The 17,554-nt window shown below is 38.3% G+C and overlaps 1 protein-coding gene across 7 annotated transcripts in view; it reads left to right on the forward strand.

Annotated features, from left to right (window-relative positions):
• LOC109433210 (pleckstrin homology domain-containing family G member 5) overlaps positions 1 to 17,554 on the forward strand; it is a 446,136-nt gene that overhangs the window by 397,124 nt on the left and 31,458 nt on the right. For all 7 annotated transcript variants that reach the window (XM_062860800.1, XM_062860795.1, XM_062860798.1 and 4 more), the window contains one exon: positions 4,334 to 4,434. In XM_062860800.1, the coding sequence (XP_062716784.1) occupies positions 4,334 to 4,434 (101 nt within the window). The remainder of the gene's footprint in view (positions 1 to 4,333; positions 4,435 to 17,554) is intronic.

A 17,554-nucleotide genomic window follows, 5' to 3' on the forward strand; every position in this document is an offset into this window, starting at 1 on the left:
AGGTGCAGAACTAGGAGTCTAGAAATATAGTCTCGACATTAAACTGCTAGATGGTGCTAGTGTCAAACATGTTAAGCTTTTGTAACTTGAAATCCAATATCCTGTCTCAAACCACCGGGAGACGATGACTCTTTTTTTCTGTTCGGGTGAGCCATTGCGACCAGTATTTATATCTTTTGTGGTATTACCCGCATCCTTAGTATTTAGTGCATGTCGTACTACTCCATTGTCATTGAGAGGCAATAAAGCATCGATTTCTGTACAGTTCCTGTTTTGTTATCCCAGAGGTGCAAGAAATCGATTGTGATGAAAAGGTCCCGTTATCATAGAGATTTAAATCCCAGTGAAAGAACGCCCCTAATCAAACGCAATCTATTTAAATTCTGGGAAAAACAAAACGTTAGTAATGATATTTATCCATGCATCGGAACTCTAGCCCCATCCAAGTCTTGCTTCTAGTTTAGTCCCAGGACAACAAAGAAAAACCCGGGACTTTAGGCGATCTACCTACGTTACGGGCTCCGTTAAAGATCGAGCATATTTTAAACCCCCTTAAATATTCATCCATCAGCACGGATCGCCTGACACCTTGGATTGGGGTTCCCTGTTTGGTGGTCTTTTACCCCCGGAACAGGTGGTCCGTAGTGTTATTCTTAACCAATTGAGACAACCACTACCGACACTACACAGCTTTCTAGGCTGATCGGGAAAAGAAGTTAACATTGAAAGTTAACTTCTAAACGAGCCCGTTCAGCCAACTCATTAGACCGTGTATTCTATCCCGATTTATCACAAATGGTTGCAAATGGACCCAAATAAAGCCCTGTTAAATAAAAAAAATCGGTAGTTCGCAATCGACTTGAAGTTTTATATGGAACTCAGATTTGCTCTAGCACGTCACAATGTGGAGCTATACCTCAATTTATAGGGTAAAATAGGCATGAAAATATTTTTTAAGTAATCAAAGGGTATGTAAATTGGTCAATTAACATCCAAATTAAAAAAAAAATTGAGGTATGGCTCAAAATTGTGACGTATTGGAGCAAATCGGGTTCGGATTCAGCGGCCCAAAATCTGTCAGAGACACTTAAGTTTGCTCTTGTGCCAAAACAATGTTGTGCTGTGTAATTTGCAGCGGAATTTTACTCAAATGACTAAGTCCCGGAAGAAAGTCTCAAACAGACCGATACGTTGAACAATGTCAAGGTTATGTCAAGGTGGAGAAACAACTGCGAAACAATCCTTCAACGTACATAACGACAGATAACTACAGTAGCGGTAGATGCTCGAAAACGACTCTCTTAAAGTGTAAATTTTCGGTAATACTCTTTTTATGCACATGGCTGGGACTGAAAAAAATAAAAATGTGCATAAATCAAAAAAGGCATGAAAAGAGGGAAATTTATGCAAAAATTAAGTTTGGGCTTTGATGAGGGAATCTAGTTCGCCACAGAGGGTTTTGCTCCTGGGTATTTGAAGTGGGGCTAAGGGGGTTTCCAGAAAGTTCCCAAAGAGCCCAAAAAATGCAGTTCCAAGGGGCCTCAGGGGTGTTTTAAGGGGTTGTTTCAGGAGATTTAAGGATCATTTTATGAGCGTTCTGTCTACATTTGTTGGCGTTTCAATGGAATTACTCGGAATTCAGAGGAATTTTAATATGTAGTATTAAGGGGCTTTAATGGCAATTCATGGGATCTCAGGAACCTTTTTTTGGGAGTTTCAGGGGCGTTTCGAGGCATTTTAGGTCAGGGTCATATAAGGAGGTTTCAAGAACGCCTTTAAATCAAAGGGTATTTCAGGGGCGTTTCAATAAGTATTGTTATGGGATCGCTAAAAATCCTCTGAAACTTCCTGAAATGCCTATAAAATCCCCCTTAAGCCCCTTCGAACCCCATGTAACGCATCTGAGAGGCTCCCAAATCCCCGAAAAATCATCCGTAACGCTTTCATAACGCCTCTGAATCCAGCCGAAAATGCCCTGAAACTTCCTGAAATGCTTCTTAAATCCCCCTTAAAACCCGCTCCGAAACCCCCGAAACCCCCTACGCTCCAATACTTCCGGAAACTCCTCCGTAATGCTTCCGTAACGCCGATGAAGCAAGTCGAAAATGCTCTGAAACTTCCAGAAATGCCTCCAAAATCCCCCTTTATCCCTTTCGGCCCCATGTAACGCATCTGATACCTTCCGGAATCCCCGAAAACGCCTGCATAACGCCTCTGACTCGCACCTAAAATGTTCTGAAATGCTTTTGGAATCTCCCCAAAACCCAAAAAAGCCTCCGCAACGCCTCTCAAACCAGCCTAAGATGCTCTGAAACTTTTTAAAATGTCTCCGAAAGGGGTTTCGGAAACCCACTCGGACCCCATGTAACGTACGCAAGACCTTCGGAATCCCCCGTAAACGTACCTGTAACGCCTACAAAACCCGTCGAAAAACCCCTCTGACCACCGCTATCTCCTGGTATCCCGCTGTAACCCCTGAAATGCCCCTGTAACCGTCCTTTGCTATCCTCTATAAACACTCCCTAGCCACCGTTGCAATTGTTCCCGTCATTATTAAATATTCTTATGCACAATATTGGCTCTGAGTAGCATTCCCTCTTTTTGTGCAGGACATAAAAAAGGTGCATGAATTAAAAGTGCATAAAAATAAAAAGAGGTTTTCGTGTGTATAGTCAATCCGTGTGATAAATTATGGTTTTCAAATAACTCAACGTACATAATATGTACAGATGGGTAAATTATTGTTTAAATTGGCAAAAAACACCAAAACGTCAGATATAGAGCGATGTTTAGTCGTTTGATTGCGTTTGGTGACTGCGAAACCGAAAAACTTCCCCGGCTTATCTTTATATTCAACATCATATACGACTTCGCGTTAGTTGGGTAGAGTCGAAGTTGGCGTCACAATATTTTCTGCGTCGATAGTTTTCAAGTATTGCCGTTCATTAGCCAAAAAGTGGTTAAATTCCAAGAGAATCAAATCATCTGTCGTTATTAGAGTGGATCAACGTTTATGGAAAAAAAAAATCAATTTAATCGCATCAACCCGAACAAAGCTTTTTCAATCTGTATTAGCGTCCGAAACAACTGTGCAAAATTTGGAAGCGGTTTGTTGCGTCCCCGTATGCCGCATTGTGATTGAAATTTGTATGGAAGTAGTATGGGAAAACATACTTTTTTGTATTTTTCTCATAAGTTGATTTTTTTGTCGAAAATGATCTAACTAATGACGTTAAAGTATAGCCTAGGATATGTCGAAAAACTTTGCCGAAGACCGCAAAGTGTTCCGCAGCTTGTGAAAAAAAATATTAGCTTGGTAACTTAGGCCAAAAGAGATTTTATTATTGATGTAATTCCTTTACATGGGAAATGTTAAGCATCACCGGGCAATCTGTACGTTATAACTTTTTTCACAAATGTTGGATCACTTTGCGGTCTTCAGCAAAGTTTTTCGGCATATCCTAAGCTGTACTTCAACGTCATTAAAAATAAAATAAAAATATAAATTTTCGAGAAAAATGCAAGAAAGCACGTTTCGCATACCAAATACCATACAAATTTCAATCGTAATGCGGAATCCGGGGGTGCAACCTAATGCTCCTAAATTTTGCACAGTTGTTTTAGACGCTAAAGGAATCGAAAAAGCTTTGTTCCTAAAAATCGACTTTGTTGACCCAGTCTAGTAGTCATTTAAGTATTGGCGCTAAAAATTTACCCAAAATGATGGGTGGACATATCAAAGAACAGCATACATAAAACGTAAACGCATGGTTGCTCTCGCTAGTTGCTCTGGATGAGGAAAAGTGGCAAAATGTTAACACACACCCGAGTTAATTAGCTGACCCGAAAATTATATGGTTGATTCGAAGTCATAGCCGAAAAAAGGAAACTGCGTCTGTGTGTCCGATGAACACAATACAGTCGTATCCTTGAACTTAACGGTTACTTATATAAACATAAAAACAAAATCACAGTTTTAACAAACCAAATTAGAAGCAAATAATGCAAATTAAATATGTCTAGGATAATAAATGAACTCATCCCATTGTTTTCTCTCTTTTTCTTTTGCATGAACTTCCGACCCCAAATTGCATTCCGGTTGAACGATGGCGAACAAAACAAAACTCTGCGGCAACCACCATACTGTCAAAATAAATTATCCAAAACTTCCCCAACTGCATGCAATCCGCCGCACGGATGGAAACAACCTCACAAAAAAAAACTCACATCGACATCATGGGAAATCTCACAACGAATCCGTTGCTCATACCGGACGAACAAATATGAAAAAAAATCCGAAACAACACTGATATCCCTCGGTTCAACTTTGAAGGTTTCCAGTTCGGAGTACTTCTCGGTATGCTTCGAAGCCGGCGATAACAATGGTTTTCGGGATGAAATCTTGATACCCGCAACGAAGGGAATCTGCTTGGCGTAAGTTTCTTTTTGTTGAGGGTTTAAAGTTGGGAAATATCATTTTTTTTCACAGGGGTTTAGATGCGGTTGGGCTGAGGCAACGGACTGGTGTAAAGTAAGTTTCAATAACTTTTGTTTTTTGCTTAGCTTAGATTTAGAAAATCTTCAAGAAACAGATAAATCAATGAGTCAGTCGTAATAAATATTTCCGAGTATAAAAGTAGAAGTATTAAACTTTTTGCATTTTGTTTTATTTTTATTTTTATTTTTTTTTTTGATTTTTTTTTTTTGTATGTTATTTGACTTTTGAGTAACCTACGTTTAGTTTGTAGGGAGAAAGTGATCGATACCGGTAAATATAAATATGTAAGAACTCGTCCATTGAATGAGAATTGGTGATGCAGTTAGAGCAGTCAACGCGTTTTGTAAGTCTTGGAGTAAAGGTTCGATACCCACCTTAGTTCATTCCGGGACCCATGCTAGAAAGGAAAACTCAAACTTTGCAAGTTTGATGGGAATGGGATTTGATCTTCGCGTGAACGACATGTGCTTTTACCATTACACCAGGTCAGCAACATATCAATATAATCAAAACTTCAAACTACAAAGATTCTCATCCGTTTTAGCAACAATCGCCTTTGAGCTATGAAATAATACAACAATTTAACAATAGCAGATTATCTTGACAGGCATAAAAAATAAATGCAAAAACCAGTCACCATCAGCTGGAGGAAAGCGTCCCAAGTCAAGTGGTGGTCACTTACATTCAGGAATGGAACAAACAAGTGAATTGCATGCGGTGATATAATCTTTTTGACACAAACGACAAAGTTTTTCATTTTTTATTTATTGTTTTTTTTTTTGCTTTTATAAACGGGAATGAATTCTCTGTACCTCGGTCATCCAATCGTCCACTTTAGTTGAGAACGTACAGATTGGCCTTCGGGCTCTACCGAAATTGACGGTGACGGTGGGTCAACCAAAGAGAAAGTTAAACAGTTTGTTTATCTTATTGTTTGGATCCGATTTAAAACTTTCGAACTGAGGTGGCTACTGCCATAACGTGTTGATTGTTTGCTCGTGTAAGACAAACTGAGACGTAATTCTACGTTGGCAATTTTAAGACAGGTCAAATCAAAATTTCTTATTTGAATGAATAATTCAAAAAGTGTTACCGATTGTGTGCTGAAAAATTGTAGGAGGCATAATGCCTACTGGGGTCAGGAATTACGCTTGCGCTTTTACAATAGGCCGTCCATTATTTTGTAAAAGTTGGAAATGCTGAAAGTTGTAAAAAATATTGTGTCAAAATTTGAAGTCATATCTCAAGGCTATGTGGCCCTTTAAAAAGCATAATGTTATGAAAAATTATAATTATATCAGGCTACAGAACATAATTTTTGTCGACGAAAAAAGACACTATTCTACTAAAATCCATGAACCATGAAAAAAAATGAGTAGAGATATCGCAATTCTAAGCACATTTTCAGACTAAAATCTTCGGTTTCAGTAGAATGGCGTATTTATTCGTCAAAAGAAAATTTATGTTTTAAGCCCCACACAATTTTTGAGAACTTTAGGCCCTTGAAGAACCATTAAGCCTTAAGATCCGGCCTTACACACTAAGTTTTGTTTACCGAAATCAGCAATATTTGTGACGAGATTAGAACAGCTAAGCGCTCGGTGATCATTTCGGTAATTGAAACGATTACTGAGCACTCAGTAATCACGGCACTTCAACGAACTGTCAAAAATTACCGAAGCGTTTGCTATAGTATGACGACAGCTCAGCATTTTTTTGAAAACAGTTCGGTAAAACCATACGCACTTTTTGGGTCGATAGCTGGACAACCCAGTACTTTTTTTGGCGAGGTACGGTTGTTTTTTTTTTGGGATTTATTAATGAGCTCCAGCAATCATAGATTAGTGTTGTTTCATAATGATGAAATCAATTTCTTTATAAACTGCACAATTAAGTATAATTTATAATAAAAGCTTGTGAGTTCAGTGGATTCTGTTCTGATCTATCGAGCCTCCTGAATCTTCGGGAATCTGACGCCGGCCGATACTGCTTTTGTTTTTCATCTTCTACAAATAAAAAGAACATGAAAATTGAAGTACTTACAGTTTATTATGTACGCCTACATCTCACTGGTAGTACGCTGCCAGTATGCTCGAAAATGCAGTCCATTTTCACACCCGTAATACTTTCGTTTGATTTTTCACTATCACAGCGCGGAAATAAAAAAAGATGGCGTAAGTTCTAACTGTTTGACAGCTCTGCTCAGAATAGCAGTTTGTTCGGTAATCGAATGACGACATTTCAGTAAAAAAATTCAAGATTGCTGATTGATCAGTAACAATTTTTACCGAACCTGTTCACTGCAGGAGAGAACTCAGGTGTGCTGAACATATCAGCAACAAATGTTGCCGTACACAGCATATAATTTTTAACAACTGCCGTCGTCAGCAATGTTTGTTGCAGTATTCAGTAGAGGTTCGAGAAAAATACCGAGTGTTCAGCAATTTTGTAGTTTTGACGAATAAATCCGCGAAAAAAAGTACCGAACATCGAGTGTGGGATTAAGTGTGTATAATTTTAGCAAAATATTTTTTTAGCTAAAACGATCATTTTCATAACGAACTTTTTAACATTTGCTATTTTTACAAAATAAGGCCTACTTTACAAGCCAGCCAATTTCTCTTCTTCTTCTTCTTGGCGTAACGTCCTCACTGGGACAAAGCCTGCTTCTCAGCTTAGTGTTCTATGAGCACTTCCACAGTTATTAACTGAGAGCTTCCTCTGCCAATGACCATTTTGCATGCGTATATCGTGTGGCAGGCACGAAGATACTCTATGCCCAAGGAAGTCAAGGAAATTTCCTTTACGAAAAGATCCTGGACCAACCGGGAATCGAACCCGTCACCCTCAGCATGGTCATGCTGAATACCCGTGCGTTTACCGCCTCGGCTATATGGGCCAGCCAATTTCTTTCACAGTATTAAGCTAGGAAAGGGATGATGCACGTGATAGTTAAAATCGTGCAATCGCTTAAAAACAAACGTCTTGAAATCCCGCTCCAACAGTGCATCAGAATTTCAGACGCACAAATCTCAAGAAGCATGCTTCAAACAACAGTGAATTTTATTAGTCTGTTCTTGCTCACTTGTCATAAGCTTTAAATAAAAATATCAGGTGCGCTAGTTTTGTTTACGACGAGATTTGTGCGCTTGAAATCGTGAGTAGGTGCCGAAGTCGGCCATTGTGGCGACCATTTTGGGTTTCTAACACGTTTGTCCTTAAGTTGCGCTTCAAGTAATATAACCTTTCTGGATTTTGGCGCTGTCCATAAACTACGTAGACTCAATTTTGGCAAACCCCCCTCCTTCTCACTTTATTGAGTTTTGTGCCCCCCCCCCCTCCCCCATTAAAGTCTACGTAGTTTATGGACAGACCCTTTTCAATGCTTTTCCTTCTACGATACCAGTAGTTTTTAGACTACTCTTTAGCTACTTTAGTCTACTTTCTGCGGTTGTACGACATTTCCCCGAAAACCAGTTCCCCGAAAAACGATTCCCCGAACGAACCGTCTCCCCGAATGGATTCAAAATATTCGTAATACTATTTTTGTACTGGTGTCTTATTACTTGATTAATTCCACTGTCCGAACTAGTCATTGAAATGAAATAACGGAAAGTGACCCTGAGTACAAAGTGTGCCGATGTGTAGGCTTAAGAATAAATCTTGTACCAGGGCGGAATCAAAATTTACAAAACTGATTACTCTCTTTCGAAGTGTAGAAAGGCTAATCATTATTTTTACCTCCTTAGAGTTTCTACGATTATACAAAATTTTTAAATCGATTCAGTTTTAAATATTCAGTTTATGGAAACTTTCACACCCCATTGATATTGTGCATTCCCTATTATCATTCTTCTAGATAAAATGATATTAATGATGCTATGAGGATTGATTTTCTTCTGAACATGGGTCGTTATTTTCTGATGTACTGATTGAAAATGATATGACACTCAACTAAGAACATACTCATCATAATTTTCCCTTGTTTCATTCGTAGGCAGTTCTTTCGTGTTATTTTTTAATTTTTAATATTCAATCGGTGAAGACGCCCTTTCGACGCATATCCCAAGTAACAATTATACTTTTGTTGCAATCCTGAAGTAATTTCTAAGATAGAATAATAAAACTTAGCAATAAAGCTCTTTGTTCTGCAAATCTGAGATAAAATAGGCATAAAACATCCATAACACTAATCTGGCCCACTCTTCAGGAGATCTTCAAAGCTGCTTTTGAAGACTTCTTTGAAACTAGTTGTATTTATGTACTTGCACTGATGATTGATTATAAGAACTTCATGAAACTTAACAAGAATAGCTTGAGGCATGTTGATCTTTTAGCTGTCTTTCTCAAAGTGTCAACAGTGCATAATAAATGAAATCTTTTACGTAAGCATTATGCAGATGCAAACAAGTTTTGTTTCATGGATGCAATGTTAATTGAACTGCAAATTAATTTTCATCAAATTGAAATGACTAAAGCATTAAAATTTCCTGACAGATCATTGATGACAGGGAATCAAAATTTTCCGTGCCATACCAACTTTTTCGTTGATATGCCGCCCAAAACATACGAAAATAACAAAGCGCCCCAAAAATAATATCAATCATTAATATACGAAGACGTAAATTTCCTATAAAAACAAAAGGCTACGCCACTTTTTCAATTCTATCTAAACATGGCTGCCGTTCCAAGCGAACAAAACTCATGCAGCCGCCATCAATTGTTATTACTTTTTATCCAAAGCCCTCAAAACAATGATGGAACCAAGTCACCTTGCATGAAAGCTACAGCCTTTATTGAAGATTGTTTTTACTAGTTATGATCTTAAGGCAGATTTGTTCGTCTTAAATGAAACTTTTTCGTTTAATTCAAGAGTAACAGCCTTTGACAATTGTTTGTTTACGTTTTCGATGCTAGAAAGTTGTCTCAGTACATTTCGCGGTGTTTCGCGTCAAGATGTGCCAATTCTTGACGTGCAACTTACTGAAATTACGCTATTTGGCATGAGCTTCAGCAGAGTTACAGTAAGTACCCATTTCATTTTCGATTCGCACAGCTGTGGCCTGTATGAGGTACTGGTTGAAGGCAGGAAGACTGCAGCCAACTACTCGGATTTTTGATTGGCCGTAAAATCATTATTTCGTTGAAAAGATTACTTTTTAGCACAAGAATGGCTAAATTATCAGTGAGCAAAAATGTTTATGTGTTTATATTTGCATGAGAACGCGATTTTTCAACCAATTTGTTACATTCATTATTTGGATTGAAAAATAGTTCGTTGTCTTATTATTATTTCGCATAGTTCTTGTTCCAGAGTAATGGCTCTACCTCAAGAATAGAAGGCTTCAAGAAGTTTTTAAAGGAGGATTAGTCAGATGAAATGCACTTGAATAAACGAAGCATAAACTTTTAATAAAATATGTTGATGTTATGTGTTGAAAATAACTTCAAATACGTCTTAAAACTTATTATAAGATTTAATGCTTTTGTACATTCAGTTGTTTTATGCGCGAAATTTAAAATTAAATTGAAGATAACTTAAAAACCGAAAACGAACGAAGATTGTTTTCTCTTGATAAAAACAACTACAAATGTTCCATGAATTGGTCATGCTGTGATAAAGCTTCCATAAAAATAATCAAATCTAAAATGAATTGAAATTGTTACTTGGGATGATACGTACTTGCTTTCAAAAGGAGTCTTTTAGAGCACAATTTTAATGTGTATTACCAGGTTTCAAAACGAAAAGACAATGAAACTAAATTTGTTTGGCAAATAGATTTGAAGCTAAGCACTCTTCAGTTTTTTTTCTTGAATCAATGAATCAATCATGATCGAAGTAGCATTTTAAATTAATAAGAATATGTTAGTATTTAGACTGCCGAAAATATTTTAAAAGAACAGTATATAATGAAAGCAGGGAGAATCTCTAATATAGATTTCTACTATAACGCCTATAGATACTAGAACAGTTGGACACAAAAACAGAAAAAAAATAAATACAGCAGCAGTCAAAACACTGATGATTAAGTCAATAGTTCAACTTGAAAGAACAGCCTACGTTTGATAGAAGGGAAAATTTACAATAAAAAAGGTTTTCAAACAGGCCAAAAAGATGGTACTGGATAATTAAGTTGAAGTGTCATACATTTTGATGCGTCAGTCATCTAGACGTTTCGTAAACCTCTGAGTGTGGGTTCGATTCCCGCCCCAGTTGGTGAAAACTCTTCGTCAAACGAAAAATTCTCCTCTGGACCACTGGGGGTTTCATGTGTCGTCCGTTGTCTCGTATTTGTAAAGTTCAGTCTGTACAGCATCTGGCTGAAGACGGCGTTAATTGTTTTTATTGACCCATTCGACTTTATAAATCTCAGCTTAGCAACTCAGTCGGCTTAAAGTACTTCGGCCTGACATCATTTGGCTAAGCGTACTTTGGCCTAATGACCGGACCTTCCTAGTTGTGTATTGGGATAAATGTTAAATGACAAATAACATATTTTTTTCGGGGAAATGGTACATTCGGGGAAAAAACTTTCGAGAAAACTGTATTCGAGGAACTGGTTTTCGGGGAAATGTCGTACAATCCTTTCTACTACATTTTAGAGAAGTATAGGTGGATGCAGGAAAAACATTATGCCTAGTTTTTTCATTGGAACCTGTACTTGTACCTGAAATCTAAAATCTCAAAAAATATTTAGTTTTGGTTGTTTTAAAAATCGAATATAAATAAAAATAATAATTATTAAAAATAAAAAGAATTACACAGCGCAACATTTTTTTGTCTCAAGAGCAAACTTATGTGTTCCTGACAGATTTTGGGCCGCTGAATCCAAATCCGGGCTCAGATTTGCTCCAGCACGTCACAATTTTGAGCCATACCTCAATTTATAGGGCAAAATATGGAATTTTGGACTTATTTTTACTGTCAGCCATTAGGCATGGAAGTTTCTTTTTCGAACAATCAAAAGGTAAATTGGTCAATTAACATCTATATTAAAGACTGATGCAAAATATTTCGTTTTACCAAATCAAAGTTGATAGATTTAAGCATTTTATGTCAGTATGTAAACTTGCATGCAATTTTTGGAGGGTGGCTTGTATGGGAAATATCGAACCTAACAAAAATCGCCTAAAACTATCAAATTCGATTGGATAAAACAAAATATGTTGCATGAGTTCATAATATAGATGTTAATTGACCAATTTACCCTTTGATTGCTCGAAAAAATATTTTCATGCTTAATGGCTGGCAGTCAAAAAAGCCCAAAATGCCATATTTTGCCCTATAAATTGAGGTATAGCTCAAAATTGTGACGTGCTGGATCAAATCTGAGGATTCGGATTCAGCGACCCAAAATATGTCAGAGACACATAAGTTTGCTTTTGAGACAGACCAAAAGTTAATTTTTGTTACGCTGTGTTATTCAAGAAAAAAAAAATAGGTATACAGATTTAGCCATCCTGGGCTGCTTCGCAAATAATGAGGCTAGAAGTCAGCTTTCTACAGAAAAATAATTTAAAAAAAATCAAACGTTAATTTTTTTTTAAATTGACATTAATTGAAATCTGACTGACATTTGATTATTTCAAACACGTTTTGAAAAAACTCCTTGTTTGCAGTTTTGCTACAGGGTATATTCCCAAATCCTGGTGGGATATTACTGTAAAGTTTATTCCAAAAGTGGGTCGTGCGTCGTATGAAGAAGCAAAGAGTTTCAGACCTATCAGTTTGACCTCTTTTCTTCTGAAATGCTTTGAACGCATTGTGAATCATCACATCCGTGATGTTCATCTGGCCAACGTGCCTCTTCATGTGAACCAACATGCCTACCAATCTGGTAAGTCCACTGTGACTCTTTTACACAAGGTTGTTTACGATATCGAGAAAGCATTCGCTCAAAAGCAGTCTTGTCTGGGTGTTTTCTTTAGATATCGAGGGTGCCTTTGACAACGTGCCTTTCGATGCCATATTGGAAGCCGCACGGAGTCATGGTATATCTCCAATGATTTCCAATTAGATTCACCAAATGTTCAAAAACCGATATCTCTTTTCGACATTGCGTCTAGCAGGGATTAGGAAATTGAGTGATTGTGGATGCCCCCAAGGGGGAGTCTTATCACCGCTTTTGTGGAATCTCGTAGCAGATACGCTATTGGGGCAACTCAATAATGGCGGTTTTCCTACTTATGGTTTTGCCGACGACTACCTAACATTGTTAGTTGGTATGTGCATCAGAGCACCCGGATAAAAACTAACCATAGGGTGTATGGTGAAAACCATTTCTGCACCATACAGTGTACCAGCTACAATAAAGTGTATTGTAATGAAATGGTTCGCTATACTATACATTTACATTGCATTTTTATGTAACAATATATTATTCTGTTTTTCTTACGTTTGAACCACAGACGAATCTTCGTTTGTGTTTGAACCATTCACTTTTCCGAAACATTTTTCCGTGAATTTTTAATTATTTCTGGTGTTCGATTTGAATAGGTCGTATGTTTGCTATGATTCCTACGCAGATTCGACCTATTCAAATCGAACACCAGATTTATTCAGTTTAAGATTTTTTCCGTGCTTTGTTTTGTTGATGTTTGTGATTTTTTTTTATGCAAAGGAAAGGAAAGAGAAAAAAGTGAATAAGTTGAAACATCAATTTAAAGTCAATAACATGTTGAAATCAGTGGTAAACCAGATGTTCTAAGAACTGCAGGTCCAAGCAGGGGTCCAAGACATATGGCGGGCTAGGTGTGTAGAGTGCGATGAGAGAAATACGAATGTAGGCCAACCCGGAAAGATGCAGGTCAGATTACCGTAAATCAGTGGATGAGTTCAACACTATTCTTTCTGTACTTGCATTTAGGGGAGTTTTCTCCTCTTCTCTCATGTGAACTTGCCTTCGACCACAATCGAATCAAATGCGATTAACAAACTTTATCTTTGACGTAGAGCCATCTTTAACATATGGACTGGACTGAATACTGAAATGACTTTTAATATAGGTTCGTCTGCGGGTTCGCTTTTTAACCTAACTTATATTTGAATCGAACTTGACAGTTATCTCAAGAGTTATGTATTTCAAACTTTAGTCAAACTGGTGCCTCAATATTGCAATAACGGTTAAGCACGCTGTAATGATACTTATGTACCTCGTCACCCACTTCATGCAACTACATTAGTGGTCTAATAACACTTAGCGCGCTAGGCATAGTTCCATCATGCCGCTCAAAGTGTTGCCACAAATAATGATTAGTTTGCAAAACCCAGTTATCTGGCTGGTGGGACATGGGAGCCTAAGCTTCAACTGTTAATGCAATCAGAGACTACTCAGACCTCAACTCAGACTTGGACGTGGCACGTGGGCGATCCAATATATGAAGGGTTATCCAAAACGCTCTGGAGAATTCCCAAAGCGCATTCTCATAATGCTAGTAAGCCTAAGATGCCATTAACAGGAGGAAAATGACAAGATAATAAAACATTACATGGTTTATGTAATGTAAACCCATACAACATAACAAAAGAGAACCATTCCAAAACCATTTAATTAAATGTATAACCAGTGGTGAAACTACAATTAAAAACAATATATTTACGGTACATTTTGTTGTTTGAAACCATGCGTGTACCATACAATGTACGGTTTATTAAAACCCACGTATCAGTATTTATAACAATTCATTTACAATATAATGTATGGTTTTGCAAAAAAATATATATGGAGAAAAATATTTTTTTATATTGTTACGATACTTAACAACCCGTATAGTATATTGTAAAAATCTTATTTACAATTTACTGTATGGTGTTCTACATTACATTTTATTGTTTTTGTATTTTTATTTTTACAGTGGTGTCTATTGTAAAAATATGGTTCTAAATAGTACTGTTACAATACAACGTTCGGTTTTTCTACTGTATTTTTTATTCGGGCACCCTTTTCGACCTGATGCAAAGCGCCCTTCAGGTAGTTGAGGGTTGGTGTCGCCAATATGGCCTTTCGGTTAATCCGAGTAAAACATCTATTGTTCTTTTCACGGAAAGGCAAAACCGTAATGGCGTTCGACCTTTGCGTCTCTTTGATTCTGAAATCGATGTGACTGAACAGGTAAAGTACATTGGAGTCATTCTTGATTCCAAGCTTTCCTGGACACCTCACATTGAGTTCAGAATCAAGAAAGCTTGTATGGCCTTCGGGCAATGCCAGCGTACTTTTGGTACAACTTGGGGTCTAAAACCCAAGTATATCAAGTGGATTTACACAACTGTGGTTCGGCCAATATTGGCTTATGGATGTCTTGTGTGGTGGCAAAAGGGCGAAGTGAGAACGAACCAATCAAAATTAGGCCATCTCCAAAGGATGTGCTTAATGGCGATGTCTGGAGCGTTCTCTTCAACTCCCACGGCAGCGCTCGAAGTTCTCTTTGACGTTGCCCCACTACACATTCATCTCAAACAAGAAGCACTTTCTTGCACTTACCGGTTACGGGTACTCGGTCTACTAGAGGAAACTCCTGTGAACCGCACATCAACACACACCTCGTTGTTTTCACTTTTGATGAATTGGGACAAAATTGTTCTTGCTCCAAGTGATCTTACAATTGCTTGTAATTTTCCATATATGACATTTTCCACGAAATTCCCTTCCCGGGAAGAGTGGACATCTGGTTATCTGGAAAGAAGTATTTCAAACGGCATCGTATGTTACACTGATGGCTCCCTTCTCGAAGGTCGAGCAGGTGCTGGTGTTTATTCTCGTGAGCTAAGGCTGTATCAGTTTTACTCACTTGGTAGACACTGCACCGTTTTTCAGGCCAAAATCTTTGCTCTTATGTGCGGAGTGCAATCAGCACTTCAGCAGCACGTAATGGGCAAAGTAATATACTTCTGTTCAGATAGTCAGGCTGCTATTAAAGCACTTGCTTCGGCCAACTCTAGGTCGAAGGTAGTTATCGCTTGTCGAACTCAAATCGAAGAGCTGAATTCAGCAAACGCTGTTCACCTTGTATGGGTACCTGGCCATTCTTCCATCGCTGGAAATGAATTGGCTGATGAGTTAGCTCGCACTGGAGCATCACATGACCTCATTGGCCCTGAGCCAGCTATTCTGATATCGAAGTGTTGGGTAAAGCTTCAGATTCACACCTGGGCTGCCACTCAACACAGACAATACTGGAATAGTTTGGAGTCATGTCGTCAAACCAAATTGTATTGTACTGAGCCATCTACAAGGGTGGCGAAGTATCTAATAAATCTGTCAAAGCAGAATTGCAGCATTCTGGTCAAAGCATTGACTGGCCACTGCCGACTCAGCTATCACATGGCGAATGTTCAGCAAGCTGATTCATTTGCATGTGAATCCGATTATGGAACTTCGTATCATTTGATATGTAACTGTCAAGTTTTTGCGCAACTGCGTTTCCGAGTATTTGGTAAACACTTATTAAGTGAAACTGACTTCAGAAATCTGAATCTTCAGGATATTCTGTTGTTCTTAACCCGCTGTGGTAAAGAGCTATAGGCTCTCTTTCGCTTTATGCGTTATTACAGTGCCCTTTTCAGGGCGCTGTTTGAACCCATTGTGGTACGCTTGTGCGTTAGTACCCTCTTCCAGGGTATTTTTCCTATTTCCCTACCTGTCCCTATCCCCATCCAAATCCTTTTTCCTTCCTTTTCCCTCAGGTAGATGATGAAATAGGCTGTTATTTTGGCGATGGCACAAATGTCCCAAATGGAGAATAACGTGCCTCTGGAGCCGGCCTTCTGATACCTGATACCAGCTTTCTACTGTACTGTGTAACAGAAAAATAATTTTAAAAAAATCAAAGGTTATTTTTTTTAATTGAAATTAATTGACATCTAACATCATGAGTATTGCTCTCAGTGCACTGTGTTCTAAAAGTCCTTCAAATATCCTCAAACATCTTCGAAGACATCGTTTCAATTAAAATATAGATTTTTTTCATACAGGGATAATGTTGGTTTATGGGAGAGGTGTAGCGAGTGGAGTTGAGGGGAGTTTAGAGCGTGTTCAGGGGTGAGAGGTAAACAAAGAGAGGGTTGGGTCAGTTTAAGGTTTCCCAAAAACGTTTTTGAGCATAAGTCATCGAATCTACATGCCTATCTTTGATCTTGAATGATTTAATGAAAGTCATGCTTACACAGCCTCATGCAGCTATGTGCTGACAATTGGTAAGTGCAATATTTGTTTTAGAATCTCTAAGAGCTTGCTTGAGTATAGGCCATCGGATCTACAAGCGTAATCAGTCTGGAATGTCTTGAATCCCTTCTGAAACCACCAGAAACGTTTATGAAACGCTTTAAACCAACGCTGAAGCTTACTTGAGAGCAGTGATCCAAAATATATTTTCAAAACCTCCAGTTACGCCCGTGAGACCCTCCGAAACCCCCGAAAATGACGGCGTAACGTCTCTGTAACTCGCCTAAAATCCTATGAACCTTCCTGAAATACCTACGTAATACCCTTGAAACTCCATCGGACATCATGTAACGCACCTGAGACCCTCCGAAACCCCCGAAAATGACGGCGTAACGCCTCTGTAACTCGCCTAAAATCCTATGAACCTTCCTGAAATACCTACGTAATACCCTTGAAACTCCATCGGACATCATGTAACGCATCTGAGACCCTCCGAAACCCCCGAAAACGCCTGCGTAATGCCTCTCAAACCCGTCAAAAGTTTTCTGAAGCTTCCTGAAATGCCTTCGAAATCCCCCTAAAGCCCTCCCGGAACCCATATGTAACGCACCTAAGACTCTCCAAAACTTCCCGAAAAACGAAGAAATGTGGTTTTTCTATCGCTATTTTGGCTAATGCACGATAGCTTAGCTAAACTTTGCTTGGACTGACACCACATCTATGGTTGTTGGGAGTGGTCATAACCATTCTCACTGTGCAACCTTCTGAGGTTCTCTTAAACGGTACAATAACGGCGTCAGCTACGTCCTTGCAGTCAGGTTGGAAACATGACATGTTTTTGTCACTTTGGCCTTATGAAACAAAACACTATTCCATCAGATCACCGGGAAGC

Source organism: Aedes albopictus, chromosome 3, assembly GCF_035046485.1.
Source record: "Aedes albopictus strain Foshan chromosome 3, AalbF5, whole genome shotgun sequence".
NCBI classification, from domain to species: domain Eukaryota; kingdom Metazoa; phylum Arthropoda; class Insecta; order Diptera; family Culicidae; genus Aedes; species Aedes albopictus.